Source organism: Corvus moneduloides, chromosome 19, assembly GCF_009650955.1.
Source record: "Corvus moneduloides isolate bCorMon1 chromosome 19, bCorMon1.pri, whole genome shotgun sequence".
Lineage (NCBI taxonomy): Eukaryota > Metazoa > Chordata > Aves > Passeriformes > Corvidae > Corvus > Corvus moneduloides.
In genome coordinates this window covers 2,714,840-2,736,362 of record NC_045494.1, presented here as the reverse complement: position 1 = coordinate 2,736,362, position 21,523 = coordinate 2,714,840, and the positions used below count along the sequence as shown (strand labels likewise).

Genomic DNA, 21,523 nt, shown 5'->3' with positions numbered 1-21,523 from the left:
TGGCTGTAGCAGAGCTGGAGGGGAGCAGAGAGGCTGCAGGTCCCGGTGCAGTGGTGAGCAGGGGCTGGGATTTATCCCAGGGAGGCTCCCACCTCCTCCAGGGAGATGTGCACAGCATGGGGTGGGGGCACAGCCAGCACAGCCCGGACTCACCTGGGAATTTGGTCTGAAAAGGGTCAGAGAGGGCTCAGAGTGCAGCGGAGTGGATGCCAAGCGATGGCCTCACGCTCTGCCGGGGTTTGGATGTGGTCTGGATGTGGATGTTCCACGGGCCCTGTTCCGACTCGCCTTCAAACGGCCTCTGAGCATCAGGGATCAAGAAGTTTTGTTTGATGCTAATGAATGAATTTGCATTATAAATAAAAGCCCTAGATGACTTTCCCTGTAATTTAGGGAGGAGAGAGTGTCCTTTGAAAACTGTGTGGATTGTTTTTGTTAGCTGTGTCATCCTGGCATCCCTCCGCAAAGCAAATGGAAGGGACAGAGGTTTGTGGGTTGTTAGGCTCTTTTGAGGTTTGCTGGGTTTTTCCGTGTGGCTGCAGGTGCAGTTGGGGGGAGGTCCCTGGGGGACGCTGTGGGGTGCAGGGCCACCCCTCAGGAGCGGGACGGGGTCTGGGATGGTGCTGCCTGGACGATGTTTGGAGAGGCTGGGATTTGGCACAGAGACCACGCTCAGCCTGGGAGGGGCCCGGGAGCTGCTGGATGCCAGCGGAGGTGCCGGAGGGCAGGATTCGGTGGCGAGTCTTCCCAGGAAGCCTGAACACCAACTGCCTTAGGGGCTCAGCTCAACTTTGGTGCTTCATTTTCTGCCAGACCCCAGTTTTAGCACAGGGTGATATCCTGCTCCATTGCCCTGTGAAGAGTCCCGGACAGGGGACTGGGATGGGGCTGGGATGGGGCTGAGGTCTCCCTGACCATGCTGTTCCTATGAAGTTGGTGGCTCAATTCTGTGCTGTCCTCGGCCCAGCTGGGCTCAGCCCCTGAGGAGGGGGTGTTGGACCCTAGCAGAGCTGCTCCTTTCAAGTTCCCGTCCATGAAGAAATCCAAGAAAATTACAAAGGAATTTTTGTTTTGAAAATAAAGGCAACTTAGCTGCCCTCAAACATGTCCAGAGACCTAATCTCAATGATTGGAGCTGTGGGGATGCAGAAGGGTGCTGAACAGGACCTGAGCTCATGGGCTTTGTTGGGGCAGGGCTGAGCAGCCTCTCCCAGAGCTGAGCCCCCCTCCCACAGCTCAGCCCCACGACCCAGCGCATCCCACCCCCGTCAGCTGATGTACCGAGAGCCTCCAGGCTTTATAAATTAACACTCTGAGCTATGAATTATGAATGGAGCCACATCTCTGATCACTGCAATGCTCTGCTGACAGCCCAGGAGCTGCTGATCCAAGTGACAGCCCAAAGCCTTTAAAGATGTGAACAGCAAAAGCTGGGAATAATTTACTTTGCAAGCTACAAACCTCTTGGCCTACAGATGGGGCTCATTGTATTCCCTCTCCTGCCTCCTCCTGTCCTGTTCTTCTCTTTTGTTTCCCAGTATTGCCTTCTCTGCTCTCCCTCTTGGTTTGTCTTAAGGGATCTTGTCCTGCTTGGCTGTGTTGACCATCCCATGGGAGCTGCATCCTTCACGGCACGTTCCTGCCCCAAGGTTGTGGTACCAAATGGGGACAGCTGGGTCCTGGCCATCCCCAACCCAGGCACAGATCCCCACAGCATCCCCACAGCCAGGGCAGAGCTCCTGGTGTAGGACCCAGCGGGATTTTGGCAGATCTCTGCAGCTTCATCTCCCTTTGGCCATAACTTTGTGTTCAAGACATTGTATTCCACAGCTCCATCTGCTCTGTGGAGCTCTGCCGCAGCTCCGTCTCTGCCATTGGTCTCTGGGGGGTCTGTCCTTGAACCTTTCCATCTCTGGAGGCCAAATCCTGCCCTAAGCAGCTGGATGTGCTTAATCCTGGGTATTCCTGGGGTTTTTTGCCTTCTGGGTTTGTATGGATTCCTGCCTCCTCACCTCTGGGAGCAGCTCCCTCTGGCAGCCGGGCTGTGCTGCCTGCTCTGGCAGCCGTGGGGCAGCAGGAGCACAACTAAATTTAGGCAATGAGCTTCCAACACTTGTCAGTTGTCACAAATGAGGGCAGGGCCCTGCATGTCCCCCTTGTGGTGCTGTGCCCCCTGCTGCACTTAGGAGACAGCCCTTGGCAAGCGGGAGGGAGCACGGGATGGCAGGAGGACAGGGTGGCAGGAGCACAGGATGGCAGGAACATGGGATGGAAGGAACATGGGATGGCAGGAGCATGGGATGGCAGGAACATGGGATGGAAGGAACATGGGATGGCAGGAGCACGAGATGGCAGGAACATGGGATGGCAGGAGCATGGGATGGCAGGAGCACGAGATGGCAGGAACATGGGATGGCAGGAGCATGGGATGGCAGGAGCATGGGAAACTATCCCAGCCTGAGCAGTGGGTGAAGGGAAGGGGTGCTCCGTATTCCCAGTCCTTTCCAGTTGAGCCGTTGTGAACCACGCAGCAGAACAACTGCAAAGCAAAACCTTGGTGTCTGGAGAAGGTGCTTTGCCCCGGGCTGGGGCACAGGAGCACTCCCTGACTCTGTTTCTTCCCTTGCACAGGGGATGCTGTAAGGAGGTGAAGGATGGACTGACAGAGCCCCAGCAGTTTCTTCTCCACCAGAAGGCTGAGGGGCTCAGTCTGCAGGGAAGGAGCCGTTTTTGGACACAAACATCCTCTGGCTGCGGTGAGGGGAGAGCAGCCACCGCCGCGGATCAAACCCACTCCTGGAGGGGAAAATGCCGCTTCAGTTTGGTGTCTAATTAGATATTTACCAGGAAGGAAGGAAAGATATAAATAGGGTGACAGTGACTTCAAAGGGTGTTTTTTGACTTCTAAGAATAACACCTTTGCTGGCGCCAGTTTCGGGAATATCAGCTGTGCCTGGGTGTGAAAGACGGAGGAGGTGTCGCAGCTCGGTCGGCAGCCAAGGGAGCAAACCCAGGCCCCCGGCCCCCCGGCCCTGCCCCACCAGCTGAGGAAGGGACCGAGCCCGTGGAAGGCTCAGCTGCATCCACAGGGACACAGCAGAGGGAGTTTGGGGAAGACGAAGCCGCTGGTGCCGCAGCGCGGGTGGGAGGGGACGTGTGGCACCATGGGGACCCTGTCCCTGTCCCCATGGGCGGTGCTGGGCCTTGCCCTGGCGCTGGTGGGACTCTGGGCTCCCTGTGTGGTGAGCATGCAGCCCAACTTCATCGTCATCCTGGCAGATGATGTGGGTTGGGGGGATCTGGGTGCCAACTGGGCAGAGACAAAGGAGACCCCGCATTTGGATCAGTTGGCTGCCGAAGGAACAAGGTAATGACTATCCCCCTTCCCTGCCCTCTCCAAGCATCCCTGGTTACTCTGTCCTGCAGCACAGGGGAATTCAGCCCTGTGGGACTGGCAGGCAAAGGGATTTCATTGGTGTGGGTTTGGGTGCATGGGGAGGGCAGCCAGAGCCTGGTACCTTGGGGAGCAGATCCATCCATCCCTGCCGGAACCTTCATCTCCCACTCCCTGTCCTCATCCCCAGAGCAAAAGGGGGAGTGTGCAGGGCAGCAGGGAGGGCCAGGGCAGTGTTAGAGCACGCAGGGTCTTGTGAGTTGAAGGGTCTTTTCATTTTGCAGGTTTGTGGATTTCCACTCAGCTGCGTCCACGTGCTCCCCGTCCCGTGCCTCGCTGCTCACGGGGCGCCTGGGTGTGCGCAACGGGGTCACGCACAACTTCGCCATCACCTCGCTCGGGGGCCTCCCCCTCAACGAGACCACCCTGGCCGAGGTCCTGCGGGAGGCTGGGTACAGCACAGGAGCTATAGGTAATGCCCAGAGTGCCAGGGGGCAGCTGGGGAGGTGGCAGGGGGTGACAAAGATGCCCTGGCAGAGGAGGGGCTGCAGGTACTTGGGTGAAATGCTGGCAATGAAAGGAAAATCTGAAGGACCACGTGAGGGAGATTTCACACATCCCCCTTGGATTTTGCAATGCCAAGCTTAAAATCTTCCTTTTCAACGGCACTGCCGGAAACCCAGACTTCTCCATTTAATCTCTAATTGCTTTACCTCACGAGGAATGTGCTGGGTGTTCCCGAGCAAACAGGACTGTGCTCGGCGGCTCTGCCATCCTGCATCCCACACCACAGGCAGTGCCGCTCGCCCCATGGCTTTGGGCACCCTCCTGTCACTGTGGGTCCCCCTCAGCCAGCACAAACCCTTTGCACCTGCAGCTCCTGCTGTTGTGCTGGCAGAAAATCCCTCTGTTCCTCCATTCCCCCCCAGTTTTTGCAGTTCTCCCTCTTGGTTTGGTGTGTTCGGTGGGAGCAAGCGCGTGCCGGGGGTCAGAGGATGAAGCTGGATGCTAGGGAGGGGTTGGGAAGCCGTCTGCTCAGAACACAAACACATGAAAGAGCCTTTTAAGGCTGGAAACGGTCGCTTTGCACAGGCATGAGATACCTTATGCATTTTTTTGGGGTTTTCTGCAAAAATAGATGGCATTCTGGAACCGCGGCCAGCACAAACAAGGAGCCTTTCTTGTAGCTTGATTAAAGCCCTCAGCACTGTGGGCACCTCGTGGGTGAGGGCTGGCGGTGGCCAGAGCTGTGTCACCTCTGAAATGATGTTCTGTGGCTTCCCCACAGGCAAGTGGCACCTGGGACACCACGGCCGCCATCACCCCAACTCCCGCGGTAAGGGCTGTGCCAGCGGGGACGGACCAAGGGCCCTGTGGTCACCTTGACCCCGCTGACCCCCTCGCTTGCCTCTCAGGCTTTGACTACTACTTTGGGATCCCCTACAGCCATGACATGGGCTGCACAGACACCCCTGGCTACAACCTGCCGCCCTGCCCGCCCTGCCCGCGGCATGGCACCGGTGCCAGGTACGGGGCACGCGGGTTCCAGTGCTGTCACGGGGAGGTGGGTGTTTGCAGCAGTGTCCCCAGCCCTGAGGGCTGCCCTTGGCTGTGGTTACCTCCCCTCATGCTCTGTGCACCCAGTTTTCCCCTGCGGGGTGAGGGCTGGGAGCATCCCGTGCCATGGGGACATTGGCAGCGCTCCCTTTCTTGTCCCCTCCTCGGCTTTCTGGAAGCCAGGAGAACAGCCAGGCTCCATGCCTGCTCCGGTGACAAGCCTGGGGTGGCTGTTCCCAGCAGGGAGGCGAGGAAGGACTGTTACACAGAGATTGCCCTGCCTCTGTTCGAGAACGTCACCATCATCCAGCAGCCCGTGGAGCTCGGCAGCCTGGCCACGCGCTACGCGGACGAGGCGTCGCGGTTCATCCAGCGGGCCAGGTGAGGGCCACCCCCTGCCCCCTGTCTGTCCCCATGGCTGGGAGAGCTCCTGGGTCACTGCAGGACTCCCCCGCACCAGGGGAGATGGGTGTTGTGCTGTCGTTCGGATTTGGGGTGTCCATGGCTTGGCTTCCTGCTGGAGGAGGCGGCACTGAGGCTGTCCTGGTGTCCTCTAAAAGGGGGCGTGTGTTTTTAAAACCACCAGTTTTGAGGAAGGTCAAAGCCTTTGAGTGAGGCTGTGCCTCCTTCCTGGGCGGAACGTGCATGATGTCAAGGCTGGTGGGGATGGGAGGGAGGCAAATGCTGCCATCCGTCTGTCCATCCCTGCATCCCTGTGGAGGAGCTGGCAGGGGGGTGGTGGAGATGCCTCCATGGGTGTGAAGTGCTGGCAGGGGCATGTAAGCAGGTGCTGAATGGTGCCCAGGGTGGGACCAGAACAGCACCCGGAGGTGTTTGAACACGCCCCAGGTGTGAGATTGGACCCATTTTGAGGATAAAGCACTCCGAGATCCCTGGGCTTCAGGATGTGCCTCCCCCAGCCCCACAGACCAGGAGGTGCCCGGGTGTGTTTGTCCCCGAGGAGCAGAGTGGCTCCTCCGAATGATGCCCCCGAGCCCTGCTGACGGGTTGTGTAATTTTAGTCCCCATTATTGGCGGATTACGAGCTGTGACTTTGCAAAATGCCTCCCTGCAGAGTGAGGAGAGGAAGCGCTGCCGGGCAGCCCTGTCTGAGCCCGTCCCCTGCCTGCATTCCGGGATAACGCAGGCCCGGGGAAGGGGGGTTCTCGGGGTAAGGTTTGTGTAACAGAGCTGAATGAAGGGCTGGGCAGGGAGCAGCCTGTGGGGAAATGGCTCTCTATAAACCTGGGTGCCGTTTTGTTGCACAATACCTGTAGTTTATCCCTTATTGGCCATGGGGTGGCTTGGCCACGTTTGGGATGCTGAGGATACCCAGGCTCTGGGCTGTGGGGCAGCAGCAACCCTTTCTCCTACCAAACCTGCAGCCCTCTGAGCTGCCAAGATGCTCTTTGGCTGTGAAGCCAAGTGTGTAAGCTCTGGGTTAATAGGACAAAACCTTTAAACTCCCAGAAGTGTTTTGAGGTTATCTGCATTCATGGAGAACAGGATTAAGCAGGTGCCTGCCTTTTCTCCCCTTCCCTTTGATGGCTTATTCCAGTTTTCCCCTGGCTGACTCATTCATTACAGGGCAACAAAAGAACACTGGATTTGCCACCTCGGTGTTTTTTTAACCAGTCAAGGTTGAGCAATTTGTGACAGTGAGATGTGGCACTGCTAGAGCACAAGTGACCGTGGGAGCAAAAGTCAGGGACTCCTGTCTTCAGTTATTGATTAAACGTTTGCTGGATCTTCAGGACAATTCCGAGGTGTCCATGTGGCAGATGACAGGGATGTTCAGCTGAGCATCACAGCCATCCATGAGTCCATCTGGATACTGGAGTGGTGCTCCTGAGTGGGATGCGAGCCAGGGGAAGAGGCTTTCCCTGCTCCAGCGTCTCTGGCATCCCATGGGAAGAGGTCTCACAGTAGCAGTTTGCAAGGGGCACAGGAGCTCTCCTGAATCCCCGCGTCCTGCAGGGATGGGCAGGGTGCCAGGGGGACACAGCCCTCCACGGGGCTCCGGTGTCATGAGGGGGATGCAGCAGCTCCGGGCAGGATGGGGTTTACTCATTTTCCATCCAGGTGGGTGACGGGCAGAGGAAGGAAGTGCTGAAACGCACGTTGGAAGGGCCCCGAGAGCTTCCAGGAGGCAGCCGGGGGAGGCCGGAGCCGGGCGCGTGCGCGGGCAGGGACACGTCCCCGGGATCCGGCCCCTCCCCGCCACTGGCCATCCCACCCTTCCCCTCCGAGGTCCCTGAGGAAGAGCAGGCCTCGTTGGAGCAGATAAATATAGCTGTAAACAAGCAAACAGGACGTGTCCTGTGATGATTTAGGAGCGAGCAGGCAGCGGGGCAGTGCATGGCAGCAAACATGCCGCGCTGCCTCTGCGGGGCTGAGTGGCACTGCCAAGGCCGTGCCCAGGGTGGTGTGGGCATCCTGCTGTCCCCATCCTCTGCCCACATCACCAGCTGGGCAGGGGGACAAAGGGCCAAAATGGGCCCCCTGAGAGAGGGGAGGGAGGTGTGGGTGTGTGCACCAGTGTGGGGTGTTTGGCCACTAGAGATGGAGGAAGGGGCAAGTCCATCCCAAGTGGGATGACAGCTGACAACAAGGGGACAATGGGGAGAGGTTTAAGTAGGAGCAGGGGAGGCTCAGCTCAGCCAAGCTTCCTCCCTGTGAGGGCGGTGGGTGCCTGGAGAATTTGCAGCTGGGTGATGCACGTGGGGTGTTTTCCCCCAAGGAGCTGCAGGGGCAGAAAGGCCACTGGTTTATGTCCCCAGGCTCAGCAGTGCCACCACCCCAGTGACCTCCTGCCACTGCCACCCCCTGAAGGCTGAACACTGTCCCTCTGTCCCCTGCGCAGTGACAGCGGACGCCCCTACTTCCTCTACGTGGCCCTGGCCCATATGCACGTCCCGCTGACCCCCCCGCTGCCCCCCGCTCCGGGTAGGGGCATCTACGGAGCCTCCCTCAGAGAGATGGATGCGCTGGTGGGACGGATAAAGGAGGTCGCTGACAGCCACGGGAAGGGCAACACGCTCCTGTGGTTTGCAGGTACAGCAGGAAAACTGGGGCTGGGGGTGACGCTGAGGACTGCACCTTGGGGTGGGGCAGGACCTGTGTTTGTCCCCTGCCCTCAATGCTCCCATTGCTCTGTGGATGGGGAGCAGTCCCAGCTGGGGACGGGGGTCCTGGGCTGCTGTGGCCACTCAGCTGGGTGCCCACCCTGCCACCCCCCTCAGCTGCGGGGCTGAAGTGGTGGGGCCGTGACTCATTAAACCACAAATCCTCGCTCATTAAGAAGCCCAAATCCGCTCTCTGTCACTGAGCAGCCTCCCTAATGAGGATGTCTTGCTCCTGATGACAGGAACTGCTCGCTCGGCCTCTCATTAACACCCCAAGCTGGTGGCACCGTGCCCCCCCTGCCCTGACCTGGCGGCACTCCAGCCTCTCGCCCTGCACTCAGCCCCTGTAAACAAACTTAAAAACCAAAATCCATCAACCAGCTGCTCTTGCTCGTGTGGGGAGGCATCACAAGAGTGGCAAGGAGGGATGGATGGGTCACTTCTCCTTGCCTACCCCCCACGGTGGAGGTGTCCCCTCTGGTCTTGGTGTCTCTCATGGGGACATTTCTTTCTCTCGAAGGTGACAATGGCCCCTGGGCACAGAAGTGTGAGCTGGCAGGACGCCTGGGGCCGTTCGTGGGTGCCTGGCAGAGGCAGCGAGGTAACGTGGCAGCGTGGGGGGGTCCCAGTCCCCGGGGGCACGGGGGGGCTGCTCCACAAAGCCCTTCACTGCCCATCGAGGGGATGTGGGCAGCATTCCACCCCAAGCCTTTCCCTGGCTGCTGCCCTGGGCTTGAACACGCCAGAACACATTTTTAATTTCAAACAGTCAAGTTTCCCCCAAAACTGCTGCAGGGGGTGGACTGGGGTCCCCGTTAGCCCGGAGCTTGAGGTGAGTGATGATTTGGAGATGGGATGTTGCCATCTGCCCCGTCACGGTCTCACAGCCCCCATCCCGCCCTGAGCAGAGCACCCACCACCCTCCCCATGCCCCGGGACTTTGCTTTTCTTTCTCTCCACCGTTTTGTTGGGGTTTTTTTGTTGAGGTTTTTTTTCACTCTTTCCTCCTTTTCCGGCCAAGCCATCTGCTTGGTGGGTTTATTTCGGCCGAGGCGGCCAGAAACATTCATGAGTCAGGCGTTTCCCACTTCTGCTTGTATTACGCGGAGTTAACGTGCCAGGCTCGGCTGCCCCTGCCCGGGGTCAGCAGCGAGGAGCTTCCTCCTCCGCTTCCTGACGCCCCGGCCGTGGGACCGCGGCCGCTCCCCTGGGCAAACTGCGCTGGCTCCGTCCCATTCCCAGAGCCTTTCCTTCGCCTGGCCCCGGCATGGAATCGTAACCTTAATTTTCTAGTAAACAAACCCCGCTGACGGCCCCGGGTTGTTGCTCTTGAGCAACCCACGGTCACAAGCCCGAGCAGATGGTACAGAGACTGCGGCGTTCGGGAACAGGCGAGGAAAACACGGCCCCTTCCCAGCCCCTCCTGCCTGCGGTGGAGGCTGGGGAGGAGGTCGGGCTGGCAGAGCGCTCCGAGCTGGCTGCAAACACTGGCGGCGAGGGTGACTTCGGAAATCCCTCGGCCGGTGGCTGCACGGATGTTTGGAGAGCCGGCCCGGGCTGCTGCCGGCTGGGCTGGCACTGCCCGCACCGCCCGGGGCTGCCGGGGTGGGATGCTCGGCCCTCCCAGCCCCGGGGATTGTTCCCCGGCAGGGAAAGCCCCCAGCAGTGGGAGGGCAGGGCAGGACGGACTGCTCCCGGCTCTACATGTTTCTATGTGTTTCTATGTGTTTCTGTAAGTTTCCTGTAGCTCCGTGTTTCGTTTTAAGGTCCAACCCAAATTCCAGGGATGTTTTCCACTCATTTCAGGTGGTCACTGGAGTTGGGAGAGAGCAGCGTATCCGTGTGTGCTCCCCGTTCCTCTGTGCTTCCCACAGCCCGCAGCCCACCCCAAAAACTCGTCTCCCATCTTGGGGCCAAGAGTCCAGCAACAGGGGGATACTGGGAGAGAGAGAGACATTTTGGGGATATGATGCTGGGCATATTTTGAGGCAGGTTGGGGAAGTTCCAGACCTGCTGTCCCTGTGCTGAAGACCTGCTGTGTGTGTGGTGGGACCAAGGTTTTCATCCCGCCACGGGAATGCACAGTTCAGCTTTCCTGGAAAGCCTGGAAAGTCCCCACAGCAGCAGGGCTGCATCATCCCCACTCTGGAGAAAATTCCCTGGTTGGGTTTGGGTGTTTCAGCCCTGTTTACTTCCCAAAGTGTTAATGTGACCTCATTCCCAGGCTGCTCTGACCTGACCAGCCAGAGGTACCGGGGTGGCTTGGTCAGGAAATGTCCCTCTGATGTCCTTCCAGAGACCCTGACCATGCATGGAAAAACCCTGGAAATGCACCCAGGAGGATGAGTTTTTTCATATTGTGCAGAGAAGGGGATTCATATTAATTGCTGTAATTGCTGTGATTTCCTGGGGTGTCTGAGGGCAGGGGGAAACACCAAAAGTTTGGGTGGGCAATGGGAGAGATCGGGGATGTGCTTGGTCCATGCCAGCGTCAGAAACCTTTTCCCTGGGCTAGTCCTTGTGGCACCTGTGCCACACGTGTCCTTGTGGGCACGGCAGCATAGTCTGGGAGCATGGATCAGCCCGAGGCATCAGGCAGTGACTCCTGGAGAAGCCGGGCCGGGCTGGGGACGGCGCGGGGACTCTGTTGGCTGTGCCCGGAGGAAATGGCTCGGGGCGAGTGCCGTTGCCATGCGCACGCTGAAAGGCAGCGCACAAAGGCTGCTCCTGGGAAGTTTGCTCGGTGAATCGCGTTGGGATTTTCTCTTTGCCCCATTCCCAGCTCCTTCTCCCTTCAGCTGCCTGGGGCCCTTTGGGCTGCAGCCAAGGCAGAGGCTCTCCAACACCCTTCCAGCCGTTTTGATGCTTGGTGTTCCCATTTCGGGGCTCAGCACCCCAATTTTGGTGCTCAGCACCCCAGTCCCAGTGCTCAGCACTCCAGGCAGAGGAAGGGACTGGGCAGATCCCTGTGCATCTCAAATCCAAGGGCAGAGCAGGCGTGCACTGGGTGCTGTCAGGGAAACGATGGATCAGGTTCATTAACTGGCAGCAGGGTTATTAGCAGGATGGTATTTTTAATGAGGCAGGTTTCCAGCAGGCCGGGGCGGGGGTGGGGGGGCTGTTGGTGCTGAGCCCTGCAGAGGACAGAAGCCCCTGGAATAAATTCCTACATTTCCTGCCTGCTCCATTCTCTCACCTGGCATCAAAAGTGGCTGAAAATGCGATGGCTCTGGCAGCCGCTGCATTTCTCATCACTCACTGGAGCAGAGAAACACAAACCAGTGCCCAGCTGAGACCCTTTTCTTTTCCCTTTCCCTCTGAAAAACTCCTGTAGCTCTTCTTCCTTCCCTGGCCCAGCGAAACCATTCTCCTTTGGGGTAATTTACACCATCTCTGCTCTGCACAGTTCCTTTCCCGGGGAAACTCCGGGGTCAGGAGGTTTTCCAGTAGCAGCAGGATGCCCAGCGCTGCCCTGTTCTCCTGCAGGTGGGAGCTCAGCCAAGCAGACAACCTGGGAAGGAGGGCACAGGGTGCCAGCCCTGGTGTACTGGCCTGGCCGTGTCCCTGCCAGGAGGACGAGCCACGCTCTGCTCAGGTAAGAGCCCCTCGGAGAGCGGGGTGGCCCCATTGGGAAGGACCCCTGTCCCTGCACTGTGACCCAGGTCATCACCTGGATTTTGGCAGCAGCAGCTGCCTGCACTGGTTCTTCCCTGCCTTGTGCCAGACTGTACTTTTGTCCTCTCCCAAGACTTAATGCTTCAGCAGAGAGGAGCTGATAGGGCTTTTTGTGAGGCTGGAGGGTTGGCGCTTGCAGCCACCGGGCTCCGTGTGCTCCTGGCCGCGGTGGCCAAGGGCCTCCCGATAATTAAAAGATGACAATGTTCTCTCTCCCCACCAAGGAGCAGGCTCAGGCTTTGTGGTCTGTGAATGGCTTTATGTGGAGGAGGGTGCGGTTGTGGGCAGGGCTGGCCGGAGAGATGGATCTGGCATCCACTGCAGGATGCGGCCGGGCCGGGATCCGGCGGCAGCGAGGGCGAGGGCTGCTGCCCCCCGCCCGTCCTCACTGGGGAGGGCGGCAGGGAGGGTCTGTATTGCCCCTCTCCATGCAGCACTTGCACCCCTCCACGTGGAACTGCACCTCTCCTGACAGCCCTCCCTGGCAGAGGGCGTGGGGCACATCCTGTGCTGGGGCAGGGCGGGGGGAATGTCCCCTTTCATCCCTGGGGTGGTGGGGCTGGAGGGTTGTTGGGCATTGGGATGCTCCGTCCCCTTTCATCCCTGAAGCACACAGGGTGATGGGGCTGGAGGGGTGTTTGGTGTTGGGAAAGAATGTCCCAGCTGCTGGAATCGAGTCCTGACTGGTGGGCCCTGGGGCAGCGTTGGGTGTTTCTAAGGTCCGTGAGATAAGCTGGAGACACTCATTCGTTCCACAGCCCGAGGGCAGCTCTGGGAGCTGGATTTTTGCAGGCAGGGGAAGGTTTGAGCCATAAGCTGAGTCACTGGTGTCTGGCGGAGGGGATGGGGTGCACGTAGCACCCCATGGTTTTGCCTCCAAATCCTTGCCTGCCGTGGGACGTGGGGCAGAGCTGCCAGACCCTGCCCACTCGGGCAGCTGGGGCAGCATGTGCAGGGTCAGTGCCCGTCCCCATCCCCCTGTGCCACCAGCCTTTCCCTGCAGCCTTGCCTCCAAGCCCAGGAATTCTGATTATCTAATCACAGACCTTATCTCCTGCATTTCCCAGCTCCAGTCTGACAGGTTAGACAGCTGGAAATCTAGAAATCCAGCAGAGGCACGTGCAGCACTCCAGGTGCTTGGAAAGTGACTGGAGCTCCCCAGGAGTCACAGAGCAGCTGGTGTCCCCCACGGCAGAGCCTGGCACTGCCACAGGGCCATGCCCAGCTTTGCAGGGTGATGCCCTGGCATCAGGACAGGGCACCCCCTCTTTGGGAGGCAGCACAGAGCCAGCCTGGGGGGCGTGAGCAATGGGTCATGCTCAGGAAAGTGTCACCCCTGCGATCCCAGCCATGGCCCGAGGTGAGACAGGGAATGTGGAGGGACACTGAGGGACAGGGAGGTGCTCACAGGACAGGTGGCTTTTCTCTATGCCTCTGTCACCCTCGGGGACAGCCCCCAAAGATGAACATGTGCAACAGCGACATTGAAATCCCCCCAGTTGAAGGGGAAGACCGAGAGGCTGGGGAGGGAATGAAATGTGTGTGCGGGAGAGGCTGGGGAGCCCTGTGCACACGCAGAGGGACCTCAGCCTGGTGGGATCCCCGGGAAGAGCCAGGGCTGGGCAGGGAAAGGCCTTACCCATCTGCACGGATCTCCTCTTCCCCTGGGGTTATGGAAACACCTGGCTCGGGCAGGGAGGCTGCTGGGACTGCCCAGGACCTCGCGGCTCCATGTCCTGCCTGGCCAGGGAGTGCAGGGGTGAGCGAGGGTGAGCGTGCCCAGGGGCCGGGGAGCTGCGCCAGCAGAGAAACGCTGATGCCTCACCACAGACCAGCACCTGCACGCCGGGCTCTGCACAAAACTGCCTTGTCTGCTTTTCTTAATTATAGTTAATTGCCAGAGCCACCCACTGTGCTTCTGCCCTTCCCTGCCCCAACCCGAAGTAGGACACGGAAGAAGTAGGTCAGGAAGGTGGTGAAGGAGGAGATTGCACCATCCTGGCTGTGCCGGCGGCGTGGGGCTGGGCAGGTTGGCTGAGCTGCTGGGGTGTGGGGAGAGCTGCTGCAGCTGTCTGCACCCTGCCATCGCCAGGCAGGGCAGGGTTTCCCTGCCACGTCATGCCTGGGATGCCGGGATGCCCAGCACTACGGCAGGGCAGTGCTCCCGCCAAGTCCTGCCCGGGTGTGGGGATGCCCACTGTCTCACAGGAAGGGAGCTGCTGTCCTTGGGCACTGCCAGGCCCTTTTCCCTCGGTGTTCAGGCAGCAGCAGGATGGCTGAGTGTTGATGTTGAATGTGTTGAATCTTTCTTGGCAGGGCAGGGGTTGGCAGTGGGGCTTTCCCTCAAGCACGTCTTTCCCAGCTTGGCTCCCAGGATGTGCCCGCTGGCTTTGATGCCAGCTTCCACCAAAATCCTATTTTTCATGTCTTTTCCATGGGTTACACCTGCCCATGGCTGGGGGAATCTTCAGCCACCTCTGCCCTCAATCATGTTGTCCTCCCACCCTGGTGATGCTTTCCAGAGGTCCCATCCACTGGTCAGGGCTGCTTGGGAGCATCCACATGCATTGAGGTGGGAGCTGGATTGGGGAGGTGCTGGGCACCCCTGGGACCAGGGACAGGCTGCCCAGGTGAGCTGCTGTTTTGGGGGACCTGCTGTGCCCCCAGCGAGGTGCTGCAGGGACTGCAGTGGAGAGCCAGGATGTTTTTGGGCACCTCCCGGCCGGCCTGGCCGGGGGGGCCGTCTCGGTGAGCGCCGGCCGGGGCTGCCTCGCAGCAGTGTTTGTTCTTATTTGTTCTGTCTCTTAGCAGCTGAATTAAAACTCGTTCAATGGGAGAGCTGGGGGCTGTTAAACCCAGGGCTCTTTCCTCTCTCTGCTCACGCAGCTGCCATCACACACTGGGCAGGAGACACGCGGGGGCAGGGTCATAGTGGTGGCAGAGCCATGGTGACCAGGTCACAGTGCCAGGACCACGGCAGCACCCCGGTGACCCCAGTTCCTGGTGCTTTTGCTTCCTGTACCAATTTCCTTGCTCCAGCCAAGCCCTCAGAGCTGCTGGCACGGGAGTTTTGTAGCCAGAGGGGTGAGGGTTGAGTCCCCGTCGGCAGCACTGCAGCTGTCACCTCCTGTGCCACAGCCTCGTCCCCGAGGGCAGCGCTGCGATGTGTCACTTGGCCACGCTGATGTCCCGCTGTCCCCTGGGGCCATGGGACACCCTGGTTGTGGGTGGTTCCTTTTAGAGATGTGGGGTCACCTTGTGACTACATCTGTGAGGGAGGGATGCTGTTGGTGGCACCAGGGGGACGGACACTTGTGCCCCACAGGATGTGGAGGGTGTGGACTGGATGTGGGGGCTGCGAGCAGGATGTTCCCATCCCACTGGAGTCGAGTCTGGACCCCTCTGGGACACAGGACCAGCAGAGGGGGGGCCTGTGCCCAGGCTGTGAAGGGCTGGGAGCAGGGCTGGGTGATCCCCATCCCACCCCTCCTGCAGCCCCTTCACACCACACGGATGTGCCAGGTGGGGACAGGCAGCAGGTGGGAAAGTGGGGACTGTCCCTCTCTGCGTCCTCACGGAGCCGGCGGGACTTTGGGCCACCTGCCCCTTCCCTGTGTCCCTCTGCTCCGGGAAGGACTGGGGTGAGTCCCAGGTGCTCTGCTGTGGCTGAGGCCCTGCACAGGCTGGAAAGGCTGAGTGGGTCTGTGGGACACGGAGCAGCTCTGCTCTCCTGTTCTATCCTGGCTCGTGCTGCGCCCTGCAGCAGCCACACCGCATTTCCTGGGGTGCCAGGAGCTGCTGGCACCAGCCTGAAAACCCCTGTGCTGGCACTTGGTGCAGACGGTGACTGACCTGCTGCCTTCCCGTGCCCAGGGGGTTCAGGAGGGCGGGAGGGGCTGTGGGTGCAGGGTTTGCCAGGCACATCCTGACTGAACCCGAGCAGCTGGCTGGGGGTGTGAGGGGTGTGAAGCCAGGGCTTGCCAGGAACAGGGCTGGGTTCAGCCTTTTCGGCTGTTGGGAGCTCCTCTTGTGAGGGATGTGGGGCGCAGGTGAGGTTGGGGGGACCCTCCATGGATTCTCACTCCTTGCTCTGATGACAGTCCCCTCTTTCCCCAGTGTCCTGGACATCTTCCCCACGCTGGTGGCCCTGGCTGGGGCAGCGCTGCCCCCAAACAGGCGCTTTGATGGCTTGGATGTGTCCCCAGTTCTCTTTGGCTGCTCGGATGTAGGGCACAAGGTAAGGCAGAGCCACTCCCCTGTGACAGCCCCTCCTGACAGCAGGAGCCTGAGCTAAAACAGGTGAGTGGGGGTGGAAAAAGGCTCAGACTGGTGATGTGCAGATCCACGGGAGCGTCAGCCCCTGGCCTGGAGGAGGAGAAGGACAGCTGGAGACGGCCGGGTGCTGTACCAGGCTGGGCTTGGGATATCAGGGTAAAAGGGCTCTGGGCTAATGAAGATGGTTTTGTGCTTCGTTCACAAATCTGGGATTAGAAGTGGAAGTGCCTGTGCCTGCAGCTTGACACCTTCCTGTGTGCCTCAGAGCTGTGTCTGTGATCCCAGGGACTCCAGCCCAGAGATGCTCAGGCTTGTGGCAGCCTGCAGTGCCCAGCACAGCATCTTTCTCATCCCAAAAGGTACATCAAAAGGGGGAGATTCCAGGGGCTCAAACCTGGTTATACCCATTTATTTACCATACCAGATCAAGGTGTAACAAACGCCTTCTCCTCCCAGCTCTGGGGTGACAGTGTTCCAACGGGACAGCCCACCCCATATCCTGCAGCTCTGTCATACAACCCGCTGCTGACAGCTCCTTTAACCCCAAAACCCACAGTTTGCAGGACAAGCAGGATGGCCACACGGTTGTCTCAGAGTTGCACGAGATTTTTGCAGAACCAAAAGAATTTTAAAAAGGCGGCTTTAATAGCAGTCCCATGGATAAATCCTGAATTTGCTTTTAAAGTACACCCTCCTGCAAGCACCGTGAGCCAGCTCCCAGCGGGATCTTGGATTTGCTTTCTGTGTCCATCAGGGGTTTGGTATTTGCTTTGTATTTATGGAACCCTTTGCTGAACCGGGAGATGGAGCAGGGAAGAGGATGGGATGTGTCCAGCGGGCTCCACTCTGCTCCTTGGGATTAACCCTGCTCTGCACGGGCAGCGCTGGGAGCAGGGCACTGGGGGGCTGCTGGCAGCAATGGTTTGCTGGGAATGATGGTTTTCTGGGAGCAATGGCGTGCTGAGAGTGGTGTTTTTTTGGGAGTGATGGTTTGCAGGCAGCCATGGTTTGCTGGGAGCGATAGTTTGCTGGGTGTCAGGGTGCAGCCATTCCTGTGTGGAATTCCCCCCAGGGGGTGGGATCGCGCTGCCGTGGGATGGGGTGACCTGGGAGGGGACACACAGCCCCGTGGGGTGGTCGGGAGCAGGCGTGTCCCCGCTCCCTCCCCTCCTGGCTTCCCCCCTCTCACCCCCTGCTCGCGAGTGGCCGATAGTGACCCCTGTGCAGGGTTTCTCTTGACACAAATCCTCCTGAAAGCAGCTCTCTCGCTCACTCCAAAGCCCAATTTCCACACATTCCTAATTGGGGTGGCTGGAGCTCCCAGCGTGGGCTGCCCGGGTGACATTGTCCCAGTGTCCCAGCCTGTGCTCGGCACTGGCACAGCCAGGAACGGGGCTGGGGTGACACCGAGGTCCTGCTGAGAGCGAGGGCTGTTGTCAGGAAAAATAAACCACGTCCTCCAAGGAGCACCGAGAGTACCAGGGGCAGTAAATCCCTCTGTCCGTCAGCTGAATGTGAATAGCCCAGAGCACCAAGTTCAAGCAATGAATTTTCAGGGGAGAAAAGGCTTTTTTCCCTCCCTTCTCTATCTTTTATTTATTAAAATAATAGTCATGGATTAATGGAAGAGTTCCAGACCTGGGAATGTTTCTTGATTCAAAACAAGCTCCTTAATTATGCAGTAAATTATAACATATTTTCTAAATGTGGGGTTTTAAGAGGTTTAGGAACATGGTTGTTGGTAGGAAGGGAGGTTTGAGTGCCCTTGGCAGCAGCCCAGCTGTGCTGTTTAAAGGTGTAGGCAAAGCTTTAAGGCTGGAGACAGATGAATTGGTTCAGTTCCTGGTCCCTTGGCTTCATAGGGCCTTGAATATTTGCTGATTCTTCCTTTGGAGCTCTTTTATCCTGCCTGAGGAGTGTCAGCAGAAGGGGACTCTGCAGCAGGCTTCCTCCTTGCACCGGGCTCACCCTGCACCACTTCTTCCTCTTTACACCCTTCTTATTTCTCCCCTAAAACATAAAGATCCAACCAAATTCCAAAAGAATTTACCTTGCAATGGAGGGCAATAAAGGAAAGTGAGAGGATTTGGAAATCACCCCCTACCGTGAATCCTGGCATTTCTTGGATGAGGTTCCAACCAGTCCCGTGAGGCAGTGGCTACATCTGGACCAGGCAGTGTGGGATGGACACCTCTGGGTGCCTGGGATCCCGGGAGTGCTCTGCCAGGCAGTGTGGGATGGACATCTTGGGGTGCCCAGGGTGCCTGGGATGCTCCCTGAGGGGCAGGGCTCCGTGCCGGGCACCTGCTCAGGCACTGCTGCGCTCATCAGCTGCGAGTGCTGTTACTAAACTTGGCACTGCAGCTGCCTACAACTCCAGCAGATGTTTCTAATTCTTAGCACAGTGGAAATTTCTTGAATCACTTTTAACTCAAATTCCCGGGGAGGAAACCTCAAGTGACTCATCCCTCAGTGAAGGCTTTGGCTCCACGGCAGATATTATCAGAGAGAGGAGCCGCTGGAGTGTCCAGCTCACTTGTCTCCTCGCTCCCCAGTGCCAGAGCAGCTGTCCTGTGTGGATCAAGTGTCCTAAATACCAAAAGTGAGAGATTCGACCCACCCTTCCCTCCTTCCCTTGCTCCTCAACCCATTCCCTGGCTGTTGTCAGGGAAGGGAGCCCTTGCACAGCGGGGTGAGTCAGACGGACAGGAGGGATGTGGGAGCGATGTTCCAGCACCTCACCTTCCCCTCTGCCTCGCATGAGCTCACCCGCAGCTCGTGGCTTTGCTGGCTCCCGGCCGGTGCTCAGCTCCCTTGGATGTCCCCACTGCTGGCGGAGCTGTGAGCACCCAGGGAGGTGCTGGGTGACACAGAGCACCTGAGACCACCCTGGCTCCCAAATATTACACAGGCATTTAGTGATAGGGCAAGGGGGAATGGTTTTGGAGTAAAAGGGGGAGATTTAGATTGGATGTTAGGAAGAAATTCTGAATTTTAAGAGTGGGGAGGCTCTGGCACAGGTTATCCCAAGAAGCTATGGCTGCCCCATCCCTGGAAGTGTCCAAGGCCAAGTTGGACAGCCTGGGACAGTGGAAGGTGTCCCTGCCATGGCAGAGAGTGGAATGGGATGGGCTTTGAGAGCGTTCCAACCCAAACCATTCTGGGATTTTATGATAATCTGCCCTGCTCTGCTGGAAGCCCCCCCACCTTTGTGATCACTTTCTTACCATAGAATCAGGAGGAATTCAGAGGCTCCTGCCAGGCCAGGAAGGTCCAAGGGAGATGCTGGTGTTTCCTGGGGCCCTTTTGCCATCATTCCACCCTTCAGCAATCACAGATCTGTTGGTTGCTCAGAGTCCAAGGCCTGAATGGTGTCTGTGAATGGGTGCAGGGGTGGGATGTGGCTCACCTGGGGAGGGAGTGGATCTCATGGAACATTCCGTCCTTCTTGCAGGTTCTGCTCCACCCCAACAGCGGTGCAGCTGGGAAGGTTGGCGAGATCGAGGCACTGCGGCTGGCTCAGTACAAGGTGTTCTACACCACAGGTACTGTGTCCCTACCAGAGGTAGTAAAGTCTGGGAAAGAACCTCTGGAATTCTTAGATCCCTGCAGGTACAGACGAAAACCCCACAGGTTAATTCAAGCAAGAGCAGACCCAAGGATGTGCTGACCCGTGTCTGCAGGATGGTGCTGCAGCCTGGGGTTGGCCTCAGGAACGCTCTTGGAATAAGAGCTGGGATGGGGTGGGGATGGGCCGTCCTGGGGGGGTGAGGAGTACAGAGGTGATCCCTGGACCCCTGTGACCCCAGGGGTTTTCTCCCATTTCCTCCCTAGGAGGGGCCATGGCCTGTGATGGCAGCACTGGGCCGGCAGTGCAGCACCAACCACCCCTCATCTTCAACCTGGACCGTGACATCCAGGAGCAGGAGCCTCTGGATGTGGCATCCAGAGAGTACCAGGCAGTGCTGCCTGCCATCAGCAGGGCTTATGCCCAAGCTCTGCAGGACATTGCAGCAGACAATGTCTCAGTTGCAGATTATTCCCAGGATCCGGCTGCAATTCCCTGCTGCAACGTGCAGCACGTGGGCTGCCGGTGCCGCGGGGCTCACGGAGCCACGCTGGATCCCCACGTGGGAAAGAGAACACCACGGCTTTGTCTGTAAGCAAATAATTGCTCAGGCTGCTCCTTTCCTGAGTCTGGTGTCTGTGAACTCCAGGCCGGAGGTTGGCCATGGGGAGGGATGGAGGCTGCGGTTTCCTCTGCTCCGTGCTGGGAAGGGGGAGGTGAGTTGGATGTGGGACTGGGGGAGCACACAGAGGGTTCCCTTTGGACCCTGGGCATGTGGAAGGCTTTTTGTAGGGCTCTTTATCTGGGAAAGAGACAGTTCTTGGATTAAAAGTACCTTCTGTGAGAGCTGGCTTTGGGAGAGGATTCCTCTGGGAAATTTCCTTGCCTTTCCCCTAAGAAGAGACCTTACAGGAGCAGCTGGTGGGAGCACAAGGCAGGGGAGGACAGGGCACAGCCTCTGAGCAATCAGCGCTTCTGGGGCAGAGACTCTGAAGTTTGGTGGCTGCAGAGAGAAAATTCCTGGTTGGCACAAGGGGAGTGCTCTGGGAACGGAGCACCTGCCCTGCCAGCTGCCTGCTGAGGTTCATTAGCGGGGTCATGGCAAGACCCAGCTCTCTGTGGAAGGAAGGAAGGAAGGAAGGAAGGAAGGAAGGAAGGAAGGAAGGAAGGAAGGAAGGAAGGAAGGAAGGAAGGAATTCGGAAGGAAGGAAGGGAAGAAGGGAGGAAGGGAGGAAGGGAGGGAGGAAGGGAGGAAGGGAGGAAGGGAGGGAGGAAGGAAGGAAGGAAGGAAGGGAGGAAGGGAGGGAGGAAGGAAGGAAGGGAGGAAGGGAGGAAGGGAGGAAGGAATTCGGAAGGAAGGAAGGAAGTAAGGAAGGAAGGAAGGCAGGAAGGAAGGAAGGAAGGGAGGAAGGAAGGGAGGAAGAAAGGGAGGAAGGAAGTAAGGAAGGGAGGGAGGGAGGAAGGAAGGAAGGGAGGGAGGGAGGAAGGAAGGAAGGGAGGGAGGGAGGGAGGGAGGAAGGAAGGAAGGAAGGGAGGAAGGAAGGGAGGGAGGGAGGGAGGGGGTCCCGGGCTGTCCCTGAGGGCTGCCATCTGTGTGGGAAGGATGCTGGACTCGTGGTGCCACAGTGGGGTTCAGGGGCTGTGCTGTGCCATTCCAGGCTTTGGGAAAGGCTGTTCCCTGAGGGTGGCAGGGAGAGAACTGGGGCTGCTCCCCATCAGCTCTGCAGGAAAGAGAGAGGTGTAACTGTGGGGTTTTGGGGAGGTCAGGGAGAGGTCCCTGCCCGGGGGTCTCCCAGCAGATCAGGGCTCCAGGCAGAGGAGCTGCTCCTGCCGATCCCAACACAGGCACAGATGGAGTGAAACAGCTCCTGTGGGGCCATTTCTGGGCAGGTGCAAAGGCCTGGGGAGCTGCAAAGGCAGAAATGAAGG

General features: G+C 58.7%; 1 protein-coding gene and 1 long non-coding RNA gene across 3 annotated transcripts; one reads left to right on the top strand and one right to left on the bottom strand.

Annotated features, from left to right (window-relative positions):
- Positions 1–602: 602 nt before the first annotated feature.
- On the top strand, positions 603–20,435 carry ARSG (arylsulfatase G). Of its 2 annotated transcripts, none has more exons than XM_032129102.1 (11): positions 603–3,367; positions 3,679–3,866; positions 4,683–4,730; positions 4,810–4,921; positions 5,192–5,332; positions 7,815–8,005; positions 8,597–8,677; positions 11,563–11,671; positions 15,868–15,988; positions 19,481–19,571; positions 19,861–20,435. In XM_032129102.1, exons 1-11 carry the CDS (start codon positions 3,165–3,167, stop codon positions 20,187–20,189), a joined length of 1,614 nt encoding a protein of 537 aa, XP_031984993.1. In that variant the 5' UTR covers positions 603–3,164; the 3' UTR covers positions 20,190–20,435. The 2 variants fall into 2 exon arrangements, with proteins under 2 accessions (XP_031984993.1, XP_031984994.1); XM_032129103.1 differs by having other exon boundaries at positions 604–3,367; positions 5,195–5,332.
- On the bottom strand, positions 17,563–19,263 carry LOC116453552. Its single transcript, XR_004243849.1, has 2 exons — positions 18,131–19,263; positions 17,563–18,036 (listed from the first exon to the last, which is right to left on the bottom strand). It is a non-coding gene; the product is annotated as an uncharacterized LOC116453552 (long non-coding RNA).
- Positions 20,436–21,523: the final 1,088 nt, after the last annotated feature.

Coding starts and splice junctions, on each gene's coding strand:
- ARSG (XM_032129102.1), top strand. CDS start 3,165: ATGGGGACCCTGTCCCTGTCCCCATGGGCGGTGCTGGGCCTTGCCCTG. Junction 3,368..3,678: donor TTGGCTGCCGAAGGAACAAG/GTAATGACTATC, acceptor TTCATTTTGCAG/GTTTGTGGATTTCCACTCAG. Junction 5,333..7,814: donor CGGTTCATCCAGCGGGCCAG/GTGAGGGCCACC, acceptor TCCCCTGCGCAG/TGACAGCGGACGCCCCTACT.